The sequence below is a fragment of the Diorhabda carinulata genome, chromosome 7 (assembly GCF_026250575.1).
Source record: "Diorhabda carinulata isolate Delta chromosome 7, icDioCari1.1, whole genome shotgun sequence".
NCBI classification, from domain to species: domain Eukaryota; kingdom Metazoa; phylum Arthropoda; class Insecta; order Coleoptera; family Chrysomelidae; genus Diorhabda; species Diorhabda carinulata.
The window spans coordinates 15,460,591-15,476,903 of record NC_079466.1 but is presented as its reverse complement, the minus strand read 5'-3'; the positions used below and the strand labels follow the sequence as shown (position 1 = coordinate 15,476,903).

General features: G+C 30.7%; 3 protein-coding genes across 5 annotated transcripts in view; 2 read left to right on the top strand and 1 right to left on the bottom strand.

Annotated features, from left to right (window-relative positions):
* LOC130896172 (F-actin-uncapping protein LRRC16A) overlaps window positions 1-16,313 on the top strand; it is a 29,119-nt gene that overhangs the window by 976 nt on the left and 11,830 nt on the right. For all 3 annotated transcript variants that reach the window (XM_057804087.1, XM_057804086.1, XM_057804085.1), the window contains exons 3-15: window positions 5,609-5,659; window positions 6,841-7,050; window positions 7,966-8,195; window positions 8,643-8,902; window positions 8,956-9,143; window positions 9,198-9,275; window positions 9,342-9,523; window positions 10,222-10,373; window positions 10,438-10,790; window positions 11,950-12,171; window positions 12,297-12,542; window positions 12,733-12,908; window positions 15,149-15,371. In XM_057804087.1, coding sequence (XP_057660070.1) covers window positions 5,609-5,659; window positions 6,841-7,050; window positions 7,966-8,195; window positions 8,643-8,902; window positions 8,956-9,143; window positions 9,198-9,275; window positions 9,342-9,523; window positions 10,222-10,373; window positions 10,438-10,790; window positions 11,950-12,171; window positions 12,297-12,542; window positions 12,733-12,908; window positions 15,149-15,371 — 2,571 coding nt within the window. The remainder of the gene's footprint in view (window positions 1-5,608; window positions 5,660-6,840; window positions 7,051-7,965; window positions 8,196-8,642; window positions 8,903-8,955; window positions 9,144-9,197; window positions 9,276-9,341; window positions 9,524-10,221; window positions 10,374-10,437; window positions 10,791-11,949; window positions 12,172-12,296; window positions 12,543-12,732; window positions 12,909-15,148; window positions 15,372-16,313) is intronic.
* LOC130896173 (DNA/RNA-binding protein KIN17) lies at window positions 96-4,024 on the top strand. Its single transcript, XM_057804088.1, has one exon. It carries the CDS (start codon window positions 172-174, stop codon window positions 1,318-1,320), a length of 1,149 nt encoding a protein of 382 aa, XP_057660071.1. The 5' UTR covers window positions 96-171; the 3' UTR covers window positions 1,321-4,024.
* LOC130896174 (adenylate kinase isoenzyme 6) lies at window positions 12,917-14,608 on the bottom strand. The gene is made up of 2 exons (XM_057804089.1): window positions 14,376-14,608; window positions 12,917-13,452 (listed from the first exon to the last, which is right to left on the bottom strand). Exons 1-2 carry the CDS (start codon window positions 14,569-14,571, stop codon window positions 13,103-13,105), a joined length of 546 nt encoding a protein of 181 aa, XP_057660072.1. The 5' UTR covers window positions 14,572-14,608; the 3' UTR covers window positions 12,917-13,102.

Below are 16,313 nucleotides of genomic sequence, written 5' to 3'. Positions count from 1 at the left end.
ATAGTTAACTATTTTTGAACTATCCTCTTAAATTTAGTGATAATTTGTTTTTATGTTGGCACTATTGAAAAATGTCACTGTCATAAATTAATGCACCTAACTTCACTTCAGTGATTAAGTTTATTGTGAATTTAGTAGTGATTCTCAGTTATTCGAAAATAATCCAATAAAATGGGTAAAAAAGCAGAAGTAGGTACTCCTAAGTACCTTGCCAATAAAATGAAAGCAAAAGGTCTTCAAAAACTTAGATGGTATTGTCAGATGTGTCAAAAACAGTGCAGAGATGAAAATGGTTTTAAATGTCACACCACATCTGAATCACATCAAAGGCAATTACTTTTATTTGCGGATAATTCTAAACGATACATAGATGATTTTTCATATGAATTTGCGAAGGGCTATATGGAAATACTCCGCAGACAATTTGGAACCAAGAGAGTTAATGCAAATAAAGTATATCAGGAATACATTCATGACAGAGATCATGTACACATGAATGGTACCAGATGGGTTACCCTAACTGGTTTCGTTAAATGGCTAGGGAAAACAGGGCAAGCTGTTGTAGATGAAACAGAAAAAGGTTGGTTTATAACTTATATTGATAGGAGTCCTGAAACTGTAGAACGGGAAGAAATGAAAAAGAAAAAACAAAAAATGGATAAAAATGATGAAGAAAAACAAATGGAATTTGTAGAGAAACAAATACGGTTAGCCCAAAAACAAGGGCCATCTGTCGAACCTGTATATACAGAATTAGTTAGAGATAATGAAGAAGAGGTTTTGAAATTAGATATAAAGTTGAAAACTGATAAACAGGCAACACCAACCCCACAAAATATTTTTAAAATTCCTCCTACAGTACCTACAGAATCAAAGAAGAGGAAACTTGATGACAAGAAAAAATCTGCTCTAGATGAAATTAGGGAACTAGAAGAGAGTAAAAGAGAAAAACAAAATAGAAAAGACTATTGGATTGCTGAAAATATAATCGTAAAAGTAATTACAAGAAACTTGGGTGAAGAGTACTATAAGCAAAAAGGAATAGTTAAAGAAGTTAAAGATAAATATGTGGCAGTTGTAAAACTCTTAGACAGTGGTAAAAAGTTGAAAATTGATCAAGAACATTTAGAAACTGTGATACCAGCTTTAGGAAAATTAGTAAAAGTTGTAAATGGTGCTTATAGAGGAGAAACTGCTACATTGTGCAGTGTGGATGAAAAAAATTTTTGTGTTGAAATAGAGATCTACAGTGGGTTGTTGAAAGGCAGAAAAGTTAAAGGGGTACAATATGAAGATATATGTAAATTAAATGATCAATAATTTGTAAAATATGTGTATATAATACATAGAAAAACATTTTATTTAAAATTCCAACTATCAAAAGGAATACTATCTTATTTATTTGCCTTTATATTGGGTAATCTGTTTTTCTGATACAAATTCCTACAAAGAATTATCTGATATATTTAGATTAGATGAGTGTAAGGTTGTGAATTTACCTGTCACACATTTTGATCTATTGAGTACCCCGGACTGTATTCCAGTCAGCAACGACTTTGTAAAGTGAGCTATCTGTCTGGGGGCTATGTGGCTTACCTTTAAAAAGCTTAAATGTAAGTACCTTTGTTTTTGTTTATAGATTGCTTCGCACCCACAAAGAAGGTCTTTGGCGCACAAGAGCTGTTGAGAGTTTCTTCCATGTTCTTGAGGTGATAGTTCACCGGGCAGTGTCCAGTGAGAATAGCAGTAATTCTCCTTAGCTCGTCTTTGTTCAATGATAGGGCCATTACAGACCGGTTGGTGATATAGGGAAAATTTTTTTTATTCTTTTAGACCTGTGTTCTTTTTCCATGTTTCTGATTTTTTCTTGTTTTCCCACTTTTTTATGACCATGACATGATGACTTTTTGGGAAGCCTATGAAAGGTTGTGGTCCTATGAAAGGAATTATTCCGCCTTTTTTTGCCAGATGATCGGCTCATACATTGCCATGTACTCCGGTGTAGCCAGGTACCCACATAAGAATAACTGTATTGTTTGCTCACATGGAGCTTAAATATTTGATGCGGTTCCATATTAGTTCATATGAGTCAATTGCTTGCAGGGCTGCTCTGTTATCTGATGGATGAATATCTTTGCATTCTGGTAGTTACCTTGTAACAGCGAAATACACATGTAAGGATATAGTAAGTTTCCACTTAGAAAATGGAAGGTTCTGAGCCCATTGGGATAGTGAGCTTTGATTCTGGGCCAAATATTCCTACCCCTGTATGTCCATTTTTCCTTTTTGAGATATGAAGGTAGAATACTAATGAACCTCGAGGGAATGCAATCGCATTTGTCCATTGCTGTCGATTTGTTATAATAATTTAACAGTTTTTGGTAAAGCATAGTTTGAAAGATATCTGATAAATAGTTTAGTATATGTTTTTGAATAAATTGGGTAAAACTGTTGGACTCTAATGTGACATATATTTTTTTACTTAGATAAAATTAACTACATTATACGGGGGTTGCTACAAATTTTGAGATATACAAAAAACAAATATTTATAATTGGATATGGTTTTATTGTTTTTCTAAATATTCTCCATTCATATCAATACATTTTCGAATCCATTTGAACCAATTGTCAAAGCATTTTTTCCATTCCAATTGAAGTAAACGCTTCAATGGTGACGACGATATCCAGTTATTTCGCTGAAACATGCGACTATTTGCTTTGAAGCTCTTCATGTGTTAACAATTTTTGTCTCGATCTTTTTTTGAGCGTTGGACAAATTATGCATTATCCAACATGAACAAATCTTTTCGACAGCCAATATGTTGTAATATTAAATGTATGTAATGCCCAAGTAACCCTCAATTTCACAGCATCTATGTTTTCTGACACTACAGCAGATTTTGGATGTCCATCAGCAAACGCAGTGACGCGGTGCTTCATCACCAAAAGTCAAAGCGAGTTGATTGGTACACTACTATATAGAATATATAGAAAATCATCTCATGAAAATGTTCGCGAATTCATTTTTTGACCAAGTTTCAAATATTTGTAAACAAGTTAAATAGCACTTGTATGACAACACGTTCTGAGTTCGTTCACCATTAAAAATTCTAAACTTTCTGAAGGCAAAGATTTGACATATTCATATCAGTATTGCCATATCTAAAAACTTAAGTAGTATCCCTCATATTTTCCGTCAGAGAGAAAAATTTTAAGATGTATGCCAAACCACCAATGGTAGTCCTCCTTAAGATAGTTAAATTACCAATTTGTTTCTTTATTTTAAAGGATCCCAAATGCTTTTTCACTGACTATTCCTATTCCAGAGCAGCATTTAAACAAAATGTTTGGTGATTTCCAATATTAGAGTGTGTAATAAAGCAGATTATAAAGAAAATTTTTTTGAGGTTTTCTAACTATCAATTTTAGTTTATATAGAATGAAAAGATACTGATATTATAGCCCCATCTTCTTTTTCATGAATTTTATTTATTTATATGATCTAACAAATTATGATATTTGAAATGTAATACATATTTGTTATTAAATATTTATATATAATAAATGTTCAATTTTGTACTCCTATGTTCCCAAACTTTCCCCACATAAAATTCTTTGTAATTTATACAGTGTGCTGGTACAATGTACCTCTAATTTTTGTTATTTAAATGAAACTTAATTTTAACATAATTATACAGGTTAATGGCACTCTTTTTCGTAATCCCTGATTAATTAAATAAATATTTTGATAGAAGCATTAAATTCAGTCATTTTAAAGTCTTTTGAAATCAAAATTAACATTCAAATGACTTTAACGGAAGAACTGGAAATAATCCAATTGTTTGGACATCATGCTCCTATCAATTGAAAAAATGCTGTAATGTTTAACTTGAAACTGTGAAAGTGATCCTATTTCCCATAAAAAACAACTAAAATCGATAATGCAAACCCAAAATATAATATTAAGTTTAGGTAGTAGGTAGTTAACTCTAATAGAAATAAAATAATCTTCCGATAGATAACGTATTTAGTTTTTTTTCATAAATATACCCTTACCTAATGCATGATCCCAACAAATTTCCAATTATCTTTGATAATTCTATTTAAAGCAAATATTGTGGGTTTATTTTTTCTTTTTATTTCGAGCAAATTGTGTAGGCTTCTTTTTGCTTAAATTCCCATTTTGGCGTTGAAAATGTAGATAGAGACGTTTTAGAATCGGCACTGGGTTTCATTGAATTCGTAGACTTGAGTGGGAAGCCGATAACAAACTATTTTTTTCAAAAACCTTAAAATTAATAAATCAGTAACTACTGTACCACTATAAGTGAACTAAGAAATATTAAAATATGAAATAATTTTACGTTCACATCAAAATTTAAAAAAATGTAAAATTTTTGAAGAAGAAAATGGTGTGATGGTATATCCCAAAACTTACTTATTTTTTTGATAAATTTGAACTTAATGTTCAGGGTGTTATCGCCCCTCACTAGGGTGGAGTAGCAATAAAATGTATTTTTAAAAAAACATGTTGAATAAGTGACCTGGAGATAAATGAAAAATTTTCCAAAAATCTTTTGGTCGCAAAGGTTTGAGCTGTAGTGTGTCACAATAGCCTTGATATATAAAAAAATTCTAGAGTGAGTAGATGACATGAACATAATGCTAAACATTAACAAAATTTTTTTAAGAATTTTTTCTCATACGACCCAACGTTGAGTTATAAGGCATTAAAGTTGCGAAATCAGAACTTATACAGGGTGTTCCGGGTCTTGATGCCGAAACTTCGGTAGTAAGCAGATGATGTGATAATAATGCTGTGACGTAAACAAAATTTTCTCATACGACTCCTCGTTTTTGAGTTATAAGGCCTTAAAGTTACGAAATCAGAACTTACGGGTCTTGATGCCAAAATTTCGTGATGCGTTTCAGAGCTTATACAAGGTGTTCCGATAGTTGATGCTAAAAATTCGATAGTAGACTCCGGAAGTGTCTAGACGTGCAAAGTGCTCACTTCGAACATTGATTATAGTTGTTTCTTGTTTTTATTTGATAATAAATATTTAATAAATAAATAAATAATAATTTCTTTTGTGTTTCAATACCCCCTAAGTATTTTCAATGAATAATTACAATTTACGATAATTTTCTTCAGAATGTCTATTTACAGCATGTACAACATTTCTCCTAAACCATAAATTCTACCGAGTTAAACAAAGAGTAACTTTTTGTTGAAAAATCGATTGAAAATTTCATTTTTGCCATCTTTAAATAGTACAGATTGTCCCTGTAAAAGTTACGGATTGTTAACCATTGAACATGAGCCATCTCTGGCCTTCAGATAGTAGTGTAGAATTATTTATTTCGTCAAAGGCACATGAACATACGTAATCATCCATTACAAATTCATAATGTTCGAATGTACAATTTAGAAAATATACTTAAATATAAGTTCTGATTTCGCAACTTTAAATGTCTATAACTCAGAAACGAGGGTTATACAATCTTTCAAAAATTTTGTTTATGTCACATGACGCATTTAGGAAATTTTGAAATCTAACATAAAGATGTTTTAATATTTTAATTACTCTCTTTTATTCTTACAGGTATTTTCACCATGCCGAATACTATTACTTACAGCGAAAGTGCCAACCAAGGTACGTTTTTGAATAATTTCTTATCGATATAATAGTATATTTTCAAATTTAAGCAACCATTGCTTAATAATTTTAAACTAGGATATCCCCATGTATATAATTTTATATTTAAATGAAAAACGTCGTCGCCACATATAAATAATATGATACCAGTGTTGCTACGAAAGTTTTGAGATATATTTATAATTTGATACGGCTTTATTGTTTTTGAAAAGATTCGCCATCAAGATCTATACTCTTTTGCATACGTTTAAACCAGTTGTCGAAGCATTTTTCCATTCCTATTGAAGATCAACATCAACCGCTTCTTCAGGTGTAGAAAAACGTTGATCCCCCAGTTTATTTTTAATTTGCGGGAATAAGAAGAAATCATTGGGTGCCAAACAAAAATTATACGGTGGGTGACCCATCAATTCGATGTTTTGACTGTCCAAAAACATTTTTGTTTGAACTGGTGTGTGTGGGAGCTCGCATTATCTTGGTGGAGAATTAATCGCTATCTGCGATTGGTTTTCGAACACTTCTGGCAAACAAATTCTGGTGTATCATTCATAATTGACCGTTCAAGTTGCTCTAATGGAACGGTGGAGAAATGGCCAGTTATTTTCCAACTTTTGTTGGATTTGGCTCGTCTTGAACAAGCATAGATCCATGATTCGTCGCCTGTCAAGATCTTACAGACGTTTTTTCAACAACAGAGAATTTTTTCAGCATTGCTTCGCATCAATTAAACGACCTTTTTTGAGCGATTTTCAAATTATGAATTAGTGTTTTAACTTTGCCTTAAATAGATGGCATTACCTGTTGTATAATTTTGAAGCAACTTAAAAGATTAAGTAGATAAACCTAAATACTTAATCGGTGAAGTATATAAAGTGAACATTTAATGTTGGTAATACCACCGAGCGAGTTTTTTTTCTGATTCATCTATCTTTACAAATTGTCTCGTCTCATTTAAATATACAAATGTAGCTGCTTCAAACTTTAAATTAACCGCTAAAACACGTTCCAATATAACGCAATGGTTGCTTAATCTTTCAAGTTAGGTTAGGTTAAAATAAAATATCAAACTGTGAATGTTTCGTATTAATGGGATTTTATTATCATTCATGAAAAACTGTTTCATAAAAAAGGATTTTCTTATAAATCTTGTATCTTTTGAAATGTTTCTAATTCTATAGATCGACAGTCATTTTCATTACTTGGAGATTCAAGCCTTGGAAAGCAAAAGAGGTAATCAATTAAGTCTAACAATTAACGATAAAGTTTACTCGTTTCTTGTTGGAGAAGATTCGAAATGCAGTACAGAAGTAGACAATATGATAGGAGCACTTAACAATGCTATTAGAAATATTTTTCCCACTGTACCATTACAACATATTATTAGGAAGGTAAGTAGATAGATTTTTTTTGGATTTAGGTACTGTGACATAAAGGATTATAAAACTACGCTCAAAATTTTCCCTTGGAGTTTAATAGTAAACACCAGTGGCAGATTTACCGATTTGATACCTGTAGGCTATTCATCTTTTGCCGATTCTACAGATTTCTGAAGTTCGATACCTTCGTTCGAAATTATTCAAATTTCATTTTCTATCGATAAAATTTGAGATGTAAGATCCTCAATTTAAGCAAATAACATTTCATACATGTACAGTTCAAGTTTAGAGTAAGTAAGAACCTTACAACACATTTTTGCGGTATTTGAATTCGCAAAATCATTAATTATTTGTCATTTGGTTGTGGAAATAAAACAGAGTTAATATTCAAGTTGACACGAACTGCTGATAGAGAGTGAAATAACATCGGTATACCACCATCTCTTTCTTTCTATTCTCTTCTGATTGGATCGATACAACGTCGAAGTTTTGAGTAAGGGGAACGAGGAAGGGAAGGAGGATTTCAATGGCGTGCAGAGAGAGATAGAAAGCGGTAAACCGATACTCTTTCCTCCCCTTCCAGTAGTACGAATCCATTCACACGCCTCTCTTGACTTTAACAGTGGGGGATTTACTAGCAAGCTGAGTAGGGTGCAACCTAGGGCAGCAAATTTTAGAGTCAGAATTAACAAGATTTCATACGACAATATAATTAATGATTTTGCGAAGTCACATACCGCAAAAATGTATTGGATTGGACAAGAGGATTTTAAGGGCGTGTAGAGAGATAATTTTTTTGATGAGATATACCCAACCGGTACAATTTTCCTCTATCTTTAAGTTCCACAAATTTTCATTTGTTCATACATTCATGCTACTATTCTGCTTTCCAATTATATACCCACGTATAGTATGAATTTTTTTTAGATTGAAGTGATACCAAATACGAGGCTACAACAATTACGTGATTTGGAGGCTATAGCCAGTAGTAGAAGAGAAGTCGGTCCGTGCGGGGGTTTCTCGAACCAATATGCTTGTATGTGTGATTACCATGGTCTCACTTATAGAGAAGAAGTAGCATGGGACATAGATAATATTTACGTTTCTTTAAATACCCGTGAACTTAGCCTTAAGGATTTTGAATACCTAGATCAAAAGTAAGTAATATTCCTCATATTGTATTTTAAAGAGTTTGATTTATGTTTTTGTTTGTTTTTTCATCTTTTTTTCCATTTTATTTATGTTAGTATCCATTGAGTTCAGTATATTTGTTTTCAAAAACATTAATACTTTATTTTATGGGCAATGATTTTATTTGGTTAGCAATATTTTTTCTATTTTATCCATATTATTATTTACTGGTTCCAGTAAATTTATATTTCTTTTCTATGGATTTCACAACTTAATTTACAAATTATTATTAACAAATACTTCCCCATGAAAAATTCCCTAAATCTATCACTGCCTTTGGTTACAGATTCATACAAAGAACTTAGTTGTAGTTTGGTTCCTTACATTCTGATTTTTCCTTATCTGGTCTCGATATATTTTTATTTATTTTAATAATTTTTATACAGATTTGACAAATATTTCCTTATTTTTAGAGATTTAATCCCAATAATCAGTGCACTGGAATATAATACTTGGTTTACAAAATTAAGAGCGAATCAAGTGAAGTTATCACACGATAATATCGATAGAATTCTTCACGTACTACGCAAATCTCTAAATTTAGAAGAGATATATCTTGATAATTTAGGTTTAAAGTCTGATTTTCTAAACAAATTATCCAGTGTCCTAAAATTAAATCTTGGTTCAGCTTTACATACGTTAGATGTATCTTATAACCCAATAGAAGATAAAGGTGAATTAGATTTATTTATAAATGATATAAGTCTAATATATTTAATTTTCCAGGTGCTACTTATTTGGGAAGTTGTATTCCCAAGCTCAATAAAGGTCTAGTCCATATAAATTTGTCTCATTGCGGTTTGAGCTCAAAAGGAGTCAATAATCTTTTCGCTGCTCTCTGTAACAATACGAGTAGTTTTACCACTTTGACCTACCTCAATTTGAGTGGTAACAATTTAAAAGATGATATCAGTGTAAGTTTAATGATATTTTACTCATATTTTAATGATCAGTAAATTTTTTTTCAGAATTTTCATAACTTTCTTTCTCAACTGAATGCTCTTCAGTACATTGATATTTCTTCCACTGATATAATTCTAGAAAACGTAAGAAAAATTATTTTTAGTCTATATATGAACAATCTTTAACTATTTTATTTGCGTTTTTTTTAGCTTTTTGGTGCTTTAGTAAAAGGCTGTACAACAAATCTAGTTCATTTGAATATTTCCAAAAATCCTTTCAGTAGTAAAAAGAATAAAGAAGCTCCAATTTCTTTCAAGCAATTTTTTAGCACTACGCTTAATCTGAAATATCTCAACATGTCACACTGTAAATTACCACAAGAGGCACTTAAGTAAGTTTATATTACTAACAAGACTGAAGCAAAAAAACTGAAACCACTACATCCTTATGATTGGAATTCATTATGTTTATTTCTTATATTTAAACCTAAACTTTTTAAAAAAATGTTTTTAAATCATTTTGTTTGAAAATGGTCTCGAATAAATGAATTAATGATAAATAATTATCAATGGAGTTACGTCCAGCAACTAAAGTTGCTTCTGATTTCTTAAGGAGAAATTTCTAGAATTCTGAATAACTGACAAGCTGCTAAAGTAGGGGCAGATGAACCCTTCTGTGATATCAGCTACAGAATAATAGAGAAAGTATTGGAAAAGATGGTATACAGACATTTTAAATTGCATACATACATGCAAGTTAACAACTTTCAAAATTTTCTGATTTCCTAATCAGCATGTGCAGATATTTTAATTTTCTTGCTCTATAAACATAAAATCTTTGACTACAATTTTCATTTTATTTTTTTTTATATGAAATTGCTTTACAAACTTTTTCTTAAAATGTTGATGTACAAATCAAATGTTGGAATATTTTTGTATTTAAAGAATATTGTTGATTTGTCTCCACTTTTTTTCTATTTTTTTTTTTCATTTTTTCCAACTTCTGTAGAAGTGTTGAAAGTTTATACAGTTGCTTTTAGTTAATTACACGTTGTTTATTAAACAATAAAATAATTATTATTTTTTCCAGAAATTTATTGTTGGGACTGGCATGTAATGAATTTACCAAAGAAATGACATTAGATATTAGTAATTGTGGACTCGGTAGTCAAGGTGCTCACGTTTTGGAATCATGTGTGCACGGTGTTAGGTGTATCTCTAGTCTTGATATTTCTGAAAACAGTGAGTATTTATTATATAATAAAGTTCATTAGTTCATAAAACAACCAATTTCTTATATTTTCAGATATGGATTCAGATTTGTGTAACGTTGTGATAGCAATAAGTAAAAATAAGTCACTAAAACACTTGAACATGGCACGTAGTATGAAAAAACACATGTCTCTTATTATGGACTCGGTAGTTCAAATAATACAGGACGACGAATGTCTTTTACAATCTTTAATTATTCCAGATTGTAGATTACGCTCGGATCTTTATAATCTTTTGAACGCACTCGGCGATAATAAATCTTTAGAAGTTCTAGATATAAGCGGAAATTTGATAGGCGATTCTGGAGCTAGGTTGTTAGCGAAAGCGTTACAAATTAATAACAAGTTGAAAAGTATTATCTTTGATAGAAACAATATAACTTTGCAGGTATATAATCTACTAACTAAAACGGCATTTGCTTCACTTGGTAAACCTGTTAACCAGGGTATCTAGGACCCTTGAAAACCAGGAAAGAGACTGGAATTTCGCATAGCCGGGAAATACCAGGGATTTGACGGGAATTTTCAGTAATTTTGAGTGAACCAACCAGACATAGCAAGTTGGTGTTGCTATAGCTCAAATCATCATCATCCAATCGAAACAATATGTTGAACCTCCCTCGTAACTGCACTCTTACGAGCACACTTATCTATGGTTGCCTAACTTTAGAGCATGTTATAAGACGAGGAATGTTCTTTTCTATTATTTGTTGCTCTGAGTTCCCTCTGAAATTTTGATCAGAACGATGGCTAGAAAACATACTTGTTTCTCATAATATTCAATCACTTTATCCGCACTTGAAAAAATTCATACTTCTCTGCAACACACGAATCAGAAGCCTTCTCATAAAAGACTTGATTTCGTTTCTGAATGAAGTGGTTCGTTGCAGGTGAAATTCTTCAAAGCACTCATATTTATAAAGTAGACATTTCCAAAAAGATACCAACAGTCTATTTCGCAACTGCAAAAAAGATTTAGAGTATGCCGCAAGAGAAGGTTTGAATTGGTGTCAAAAATAAGGACATGTTGATCTTTCCCAAGGATTGTAGAAACTGTTTGATGTATACAGTTTCCAAACTTCTGGAAAAATGCTCCTTAGCATTCAGATAAACTAAAGCAATAAGTTTCCTTAATACCAATAAGACTCTAAATAAGATAATAATAATGTGATACTTCGACAAGCACAGAAAAATCACCAGAATATACATCGTGGATTATCTGTATCTGTTAGTGTACCTCATTCTTGGCTTGTGGATTTACAAAGTCCACCCAACTATTGTAAGATTCCTTTCAACAACATTGAAGGGATGGTGAACAAACCTACATCTGCAAATCGGTCCAATTCTCACAGTACTGACAAAATACTGACTTTTGGGAAACCCTGTACACATAGTAATATCTATTTATATAATACTGCTACTCAAATAAGAGAACCTTTCCAATTTTATCTAATAGAAAAATGGTTTAAGGAATTCTGAAGTGAAGCAAATGTACTGATTGCTTACGAATCTTCAATTATTGTTCAAACACATTTTTTCCATTCAAGGGATATCACGATATAGCCTACGCCTTAGAAAGCAATTCAACTGTTCAGTATATGCCATTTCCAATTTATGATATCACACCTTGTATGAAAGCTAATGCGGAACGAACGGAATTGATAATGAGAAAAATCCAAGATTTACTGAATCGAAATGTTTCTCAAAAACAGCATTCTCTCAAAAGTTTTCCCATGCAACCAGGTTTCCTACTCACTTCTAAGCAACAGGTAACTATTCACAAATATTTATTTCAAAGACGTAACAATTGTTTTCTAATGTAACGTTAGTATTAAAATTTATATTTTCCTCTGCACTTTTAAAATCTTGACCATTTGTTATTATTATTATCAAGGCATTAGAAAGATTAGTTCAACAGACCCACGAGGCCATTAAAAATGTCACAACAGAATCAATTGCTTCTACCAATGACATTAACCATGCCACTGGAGTTATACAGGATGCTGAAAATGCTAGACAATTATTGGTGCGACTACAAGAAGTAGCCCAACATCGAGATGATAAACGTCCAAATCCAGTGGAAGAGAAACTCCATCAAGCGGCTTCTGACATTCATGCCAGTATTTGTGATTACATTCAAGTAAGTTGTAAATTTGAGTTTTTCAATGATAAACATTTTTGATCTTTAATATATTTAGGATATTATCAACTTGTTTTTAATCTTATCCCACTATTCGTCTTGATAAATAACGGAGTTGGAAATTATTGGTTACTGTCCATCTATTTTTTTTTTTGACAAGACTAAATCAGTTTCAAATTTTTGTTTTAAGGCTACAACTGAAAAAATGTTAAAATGTTGTAAAGAACAATGTCCATATGTATTGCATGATGAAGAAACAATTCAAGAAATAAAAAAGGAATGTAAAAGGAAGAAACAGATTCCATTTGATTTTGTTACTACATGTATAAAGCAGCAGGCAGGAATAGATATTATGAATCGAACAAGGTAAGACATTTTTTATTTGGAAAAGAAAAATTTTTATTTACAAATCCAATACCTTTGGGGTTTCCAATACATATTTTGGAAACAAATAATATATAATAATATTGTATTCATACATTTTTTCATAATCCTCATAATCTTCTATTTATATAAAAACATCAGTTTAATAACTTAAATTTTCTTCACTAAATGAAACATCAAGTAGAATTATCCTGCAACCAATTTTGTATCCACAGACATATCCTATTTATGTTATCTTGTAACTCTTTAGGTGTCCTACTGTACAATTCATGTACTATTTCAGGCTTATAGGACGCCCTTGCTTCTTCTAATATAGTTTGAAATATTTCACACTGTACATTGTCTTCTAATTTTTTTCCTGTGTATCCTCTTGCTGTTAACCTGTCATATAACACTGTGTTATCTGCTCTTAAAACGAATACAACATCAAACCAACGTTCAGGAAACAGTTCATTGCAGTGATAATCTACGATATTTCCTCCCTTACACATGACTTCTTCTAATCCATCTAGGAGCTTGTCTTCATCTAGAAATATATGAAATGTATTTATCTGGAACTATTCTATGACATTTTTCTAACAGGTTTATTTCTAATTTATATAATTTGGTTCTGATTAGTGTTTTGTCAAGTGCTAAGGTATTATTTTTATTACTAGATATAGGTTTACCATTTTGGATTTATTCATTTATGTATAAAACAAAAAAGGCAATAATGTGACGATGGTTTTAGACCACTTAAACAAGGTATTGATAATTAATTTTCACTATTCCACCTAACACAGTTACCAATTCAAAATATTATGCCTAATATTACAATCTTTGATAAGTAATAAGTAGCTTTGTGTACAATCAATTCTGTTGATGTCCTTCAAGTATATCATAAAATTCATTTGAATCTCTCTGGTAGAGTTGAATAGTACAAGTGGATTGACACACTTATGGATAAGATACAAGCTGCCAATCATTCAATTGAATTTCGTAACTGTTTGGAAGCATCTGAAATGGAAATGTATATTTTAACTTTAATAGTGGTTCAACTTCGATACTCATTTGCAATATGTATCCACTGAAATGTACAATTGAAGGAGTTACTGTTAAAAAACTATCTTCAAATTTAATCAAAACCACAATTATTAGTGAAAAATTTAAAAATGTGGAGATTCCACGAATTCCATCATCCGATTTTCAGTACATCTAAATTTCATTATTATCATAATTCAATAGATATGTGAGAAAAGTATCAATAAAAATTATTTTCAACAGGGCAATTTTGACAATATTAAAAAATTTATAGTTTAAATAAGATTTCAATTCTCCAAATCAAATTTTTTCAGGGTTTCTTAAATGTATAACAAAGCAACAGAAAGATTAGATTCCTATTTATTTACTATTACTTAATAAATACCTTTATTTTATAAACAAATTCATCTAAATTTATTTAGAATTTACCTAAATAGGGACATTGATACACTTCATCAAATTCTTCTAAACAATTATAATCTTTTGCTATCTTGGATATTTCCAACCATTGTAAACCAGTAACATCAGCCAATTGTGCACATAATGTTGATTTTCCAACACCTGGTGTACCTGTTATCAATATATTTGGTACACTACGTTTAACATTTGGAACAGTTTGTGCCATTTTATTTACACACGTTTTCCAATTACTAACCTCACTTTTTGTTATTAATGACATTGATGCTAAAATACGATTAATCATGAATCATCATTTCGAGTAATCGATTATTCGATTCTCTCTTGAATACGTTTATAGTCTGGAAGAAAAAGTAAAATATAGTGAAAATTTTCGTTAGAAGTATAGATTTATGGATTTGAAGGTTCAAAGAAAAAGTAAATTATGTGAAAAGTTTTGTTAAAAGAAAAAATTCCATATGTGTATACAGGGTTTTTCATTAGAACTTATCTCACAGCGTTTTTCATTACAACTCATTTCTTATTATTATGGTGCGTTATAAAATATATTTTTCTTGAAAAAAACTACGTATAGAATATATATCTTTTTAAGTTATTAAACATTTTATTGCTATATATATCAATACAATAAGAAAATATTGATCTTACTACATATGTGGCATGCAGAGGTGAAGATAGCAAAGATGCTGTTTTCTATAGTCTATTTTTATATACGAAAGAGTAATAAAACCTACTTATGAATCCAATAGTAAAATAGTCCTATATATGTATATATTTCTTTCTAGAGAGTTGAATATAATGGTTGCTAATCAATTGAGTGAACAAGTTACTGACGAAGTATATGAAGTTTTAATGAGAAGCTACAAAATATTAGTAGGTGATGCAAGTGCAATAAGAATCGACTCGCCACCGAGGAGATCTAGGTTAAGTAGTTCGGATAGTTCTCGACACGGTGCCAGTGATATTTCTATAACGGACAGCAGTCATCAGTCAGACTTATCGCCATTAGTAAGTGTAATTGCAACAGTTATCAGTTTAGTAATTGAATGTTTAAAGAATTGAAAGATCAATTTATATGTGCATATGTTTGTTTGGTTGAATTCTTATACGAGAGATAATTTCCAAATTTCACCTCACATTATTCATAGTGAATCGTAAGTATTGAATTTTTCGAAAACCAGTTTTTTAAAATACAAGGTATTTAATTTAATTGAAAACAATAATATCATGTTTGCTATATTTGTATTAGTGTTCCATATTTTTTTTTTTTAAAATGACAAAAATAAATGTGAGCAATTTCCGCATTGGACTGTATTTAAATATTATTCCGGTCAAGGTATAAGTATTTTATATTAGAAAACATGAAATTAGTTAATCGAATTGTGGAAACTTTATATATATATATATATATATATATATATATATATATATATATATATATATATATATATATATAAAACCGAACATTTAGATTTGGTCTTATAATTTTGGTAAATATATTAATCTTTCCAATTTATGATAAGAATTGGTTAATTTATAGGTTATTTAAACAAAACCTGCCAAAAGTGAATAACTTTGATTAATTATTTACAAAATTGAGAAAAAATGATAAATTAACAAATTTAAAAAAAAAACGTTATTCTTCTGCTACGGTGAAGGGCTCTATCCCTTTCAGGCACCAAAGAAATTAAAACCTGGACGTACCCCATTGGCATAGTGTCCCATTTTTCTCGAAGAGCAATTTGGAGTTGATTTAAGACACAAGGAGGAGAATGACGACGTCTAACACGCCTCCCTGTGCCCTAGTGCCATTAAATTTGAAACTTGAACAAGCTAGTACCTAGCGTAAACATAAAATTAGACAGATTTGTATTAATTGGATTTAAAATTCTCAAAAGAAGAGGATGATTACAAGTTTGTTTGAATTTATAGAGCTGTCTACCAGCTGTT

Excerpts from the sequence above, each read along its gene's own strand:
- LOC130896174 (XM_057804089.1), bottom strand. The coding sequence starts at position 14,571 with ATGGCACAAACTGTTCCAAATGTTAAACGTAGTGTACCAAATATATTG. Across the intron at positions 13,453-14,375 it reads GTATCAATGTCCCTATTTAG|ATGAAGACAAGCTCCTAGAT; the intron begins GTAAATTCTAAA and ends ATATATTTCTAG.
- LOC130896173 (XM_057804088.1), top strand. The coding sequence starts at position 172 with ATGGGTAAAAAAGCAGAAGTAGGTACTCCTAAGTACCTTGCCAATAAA.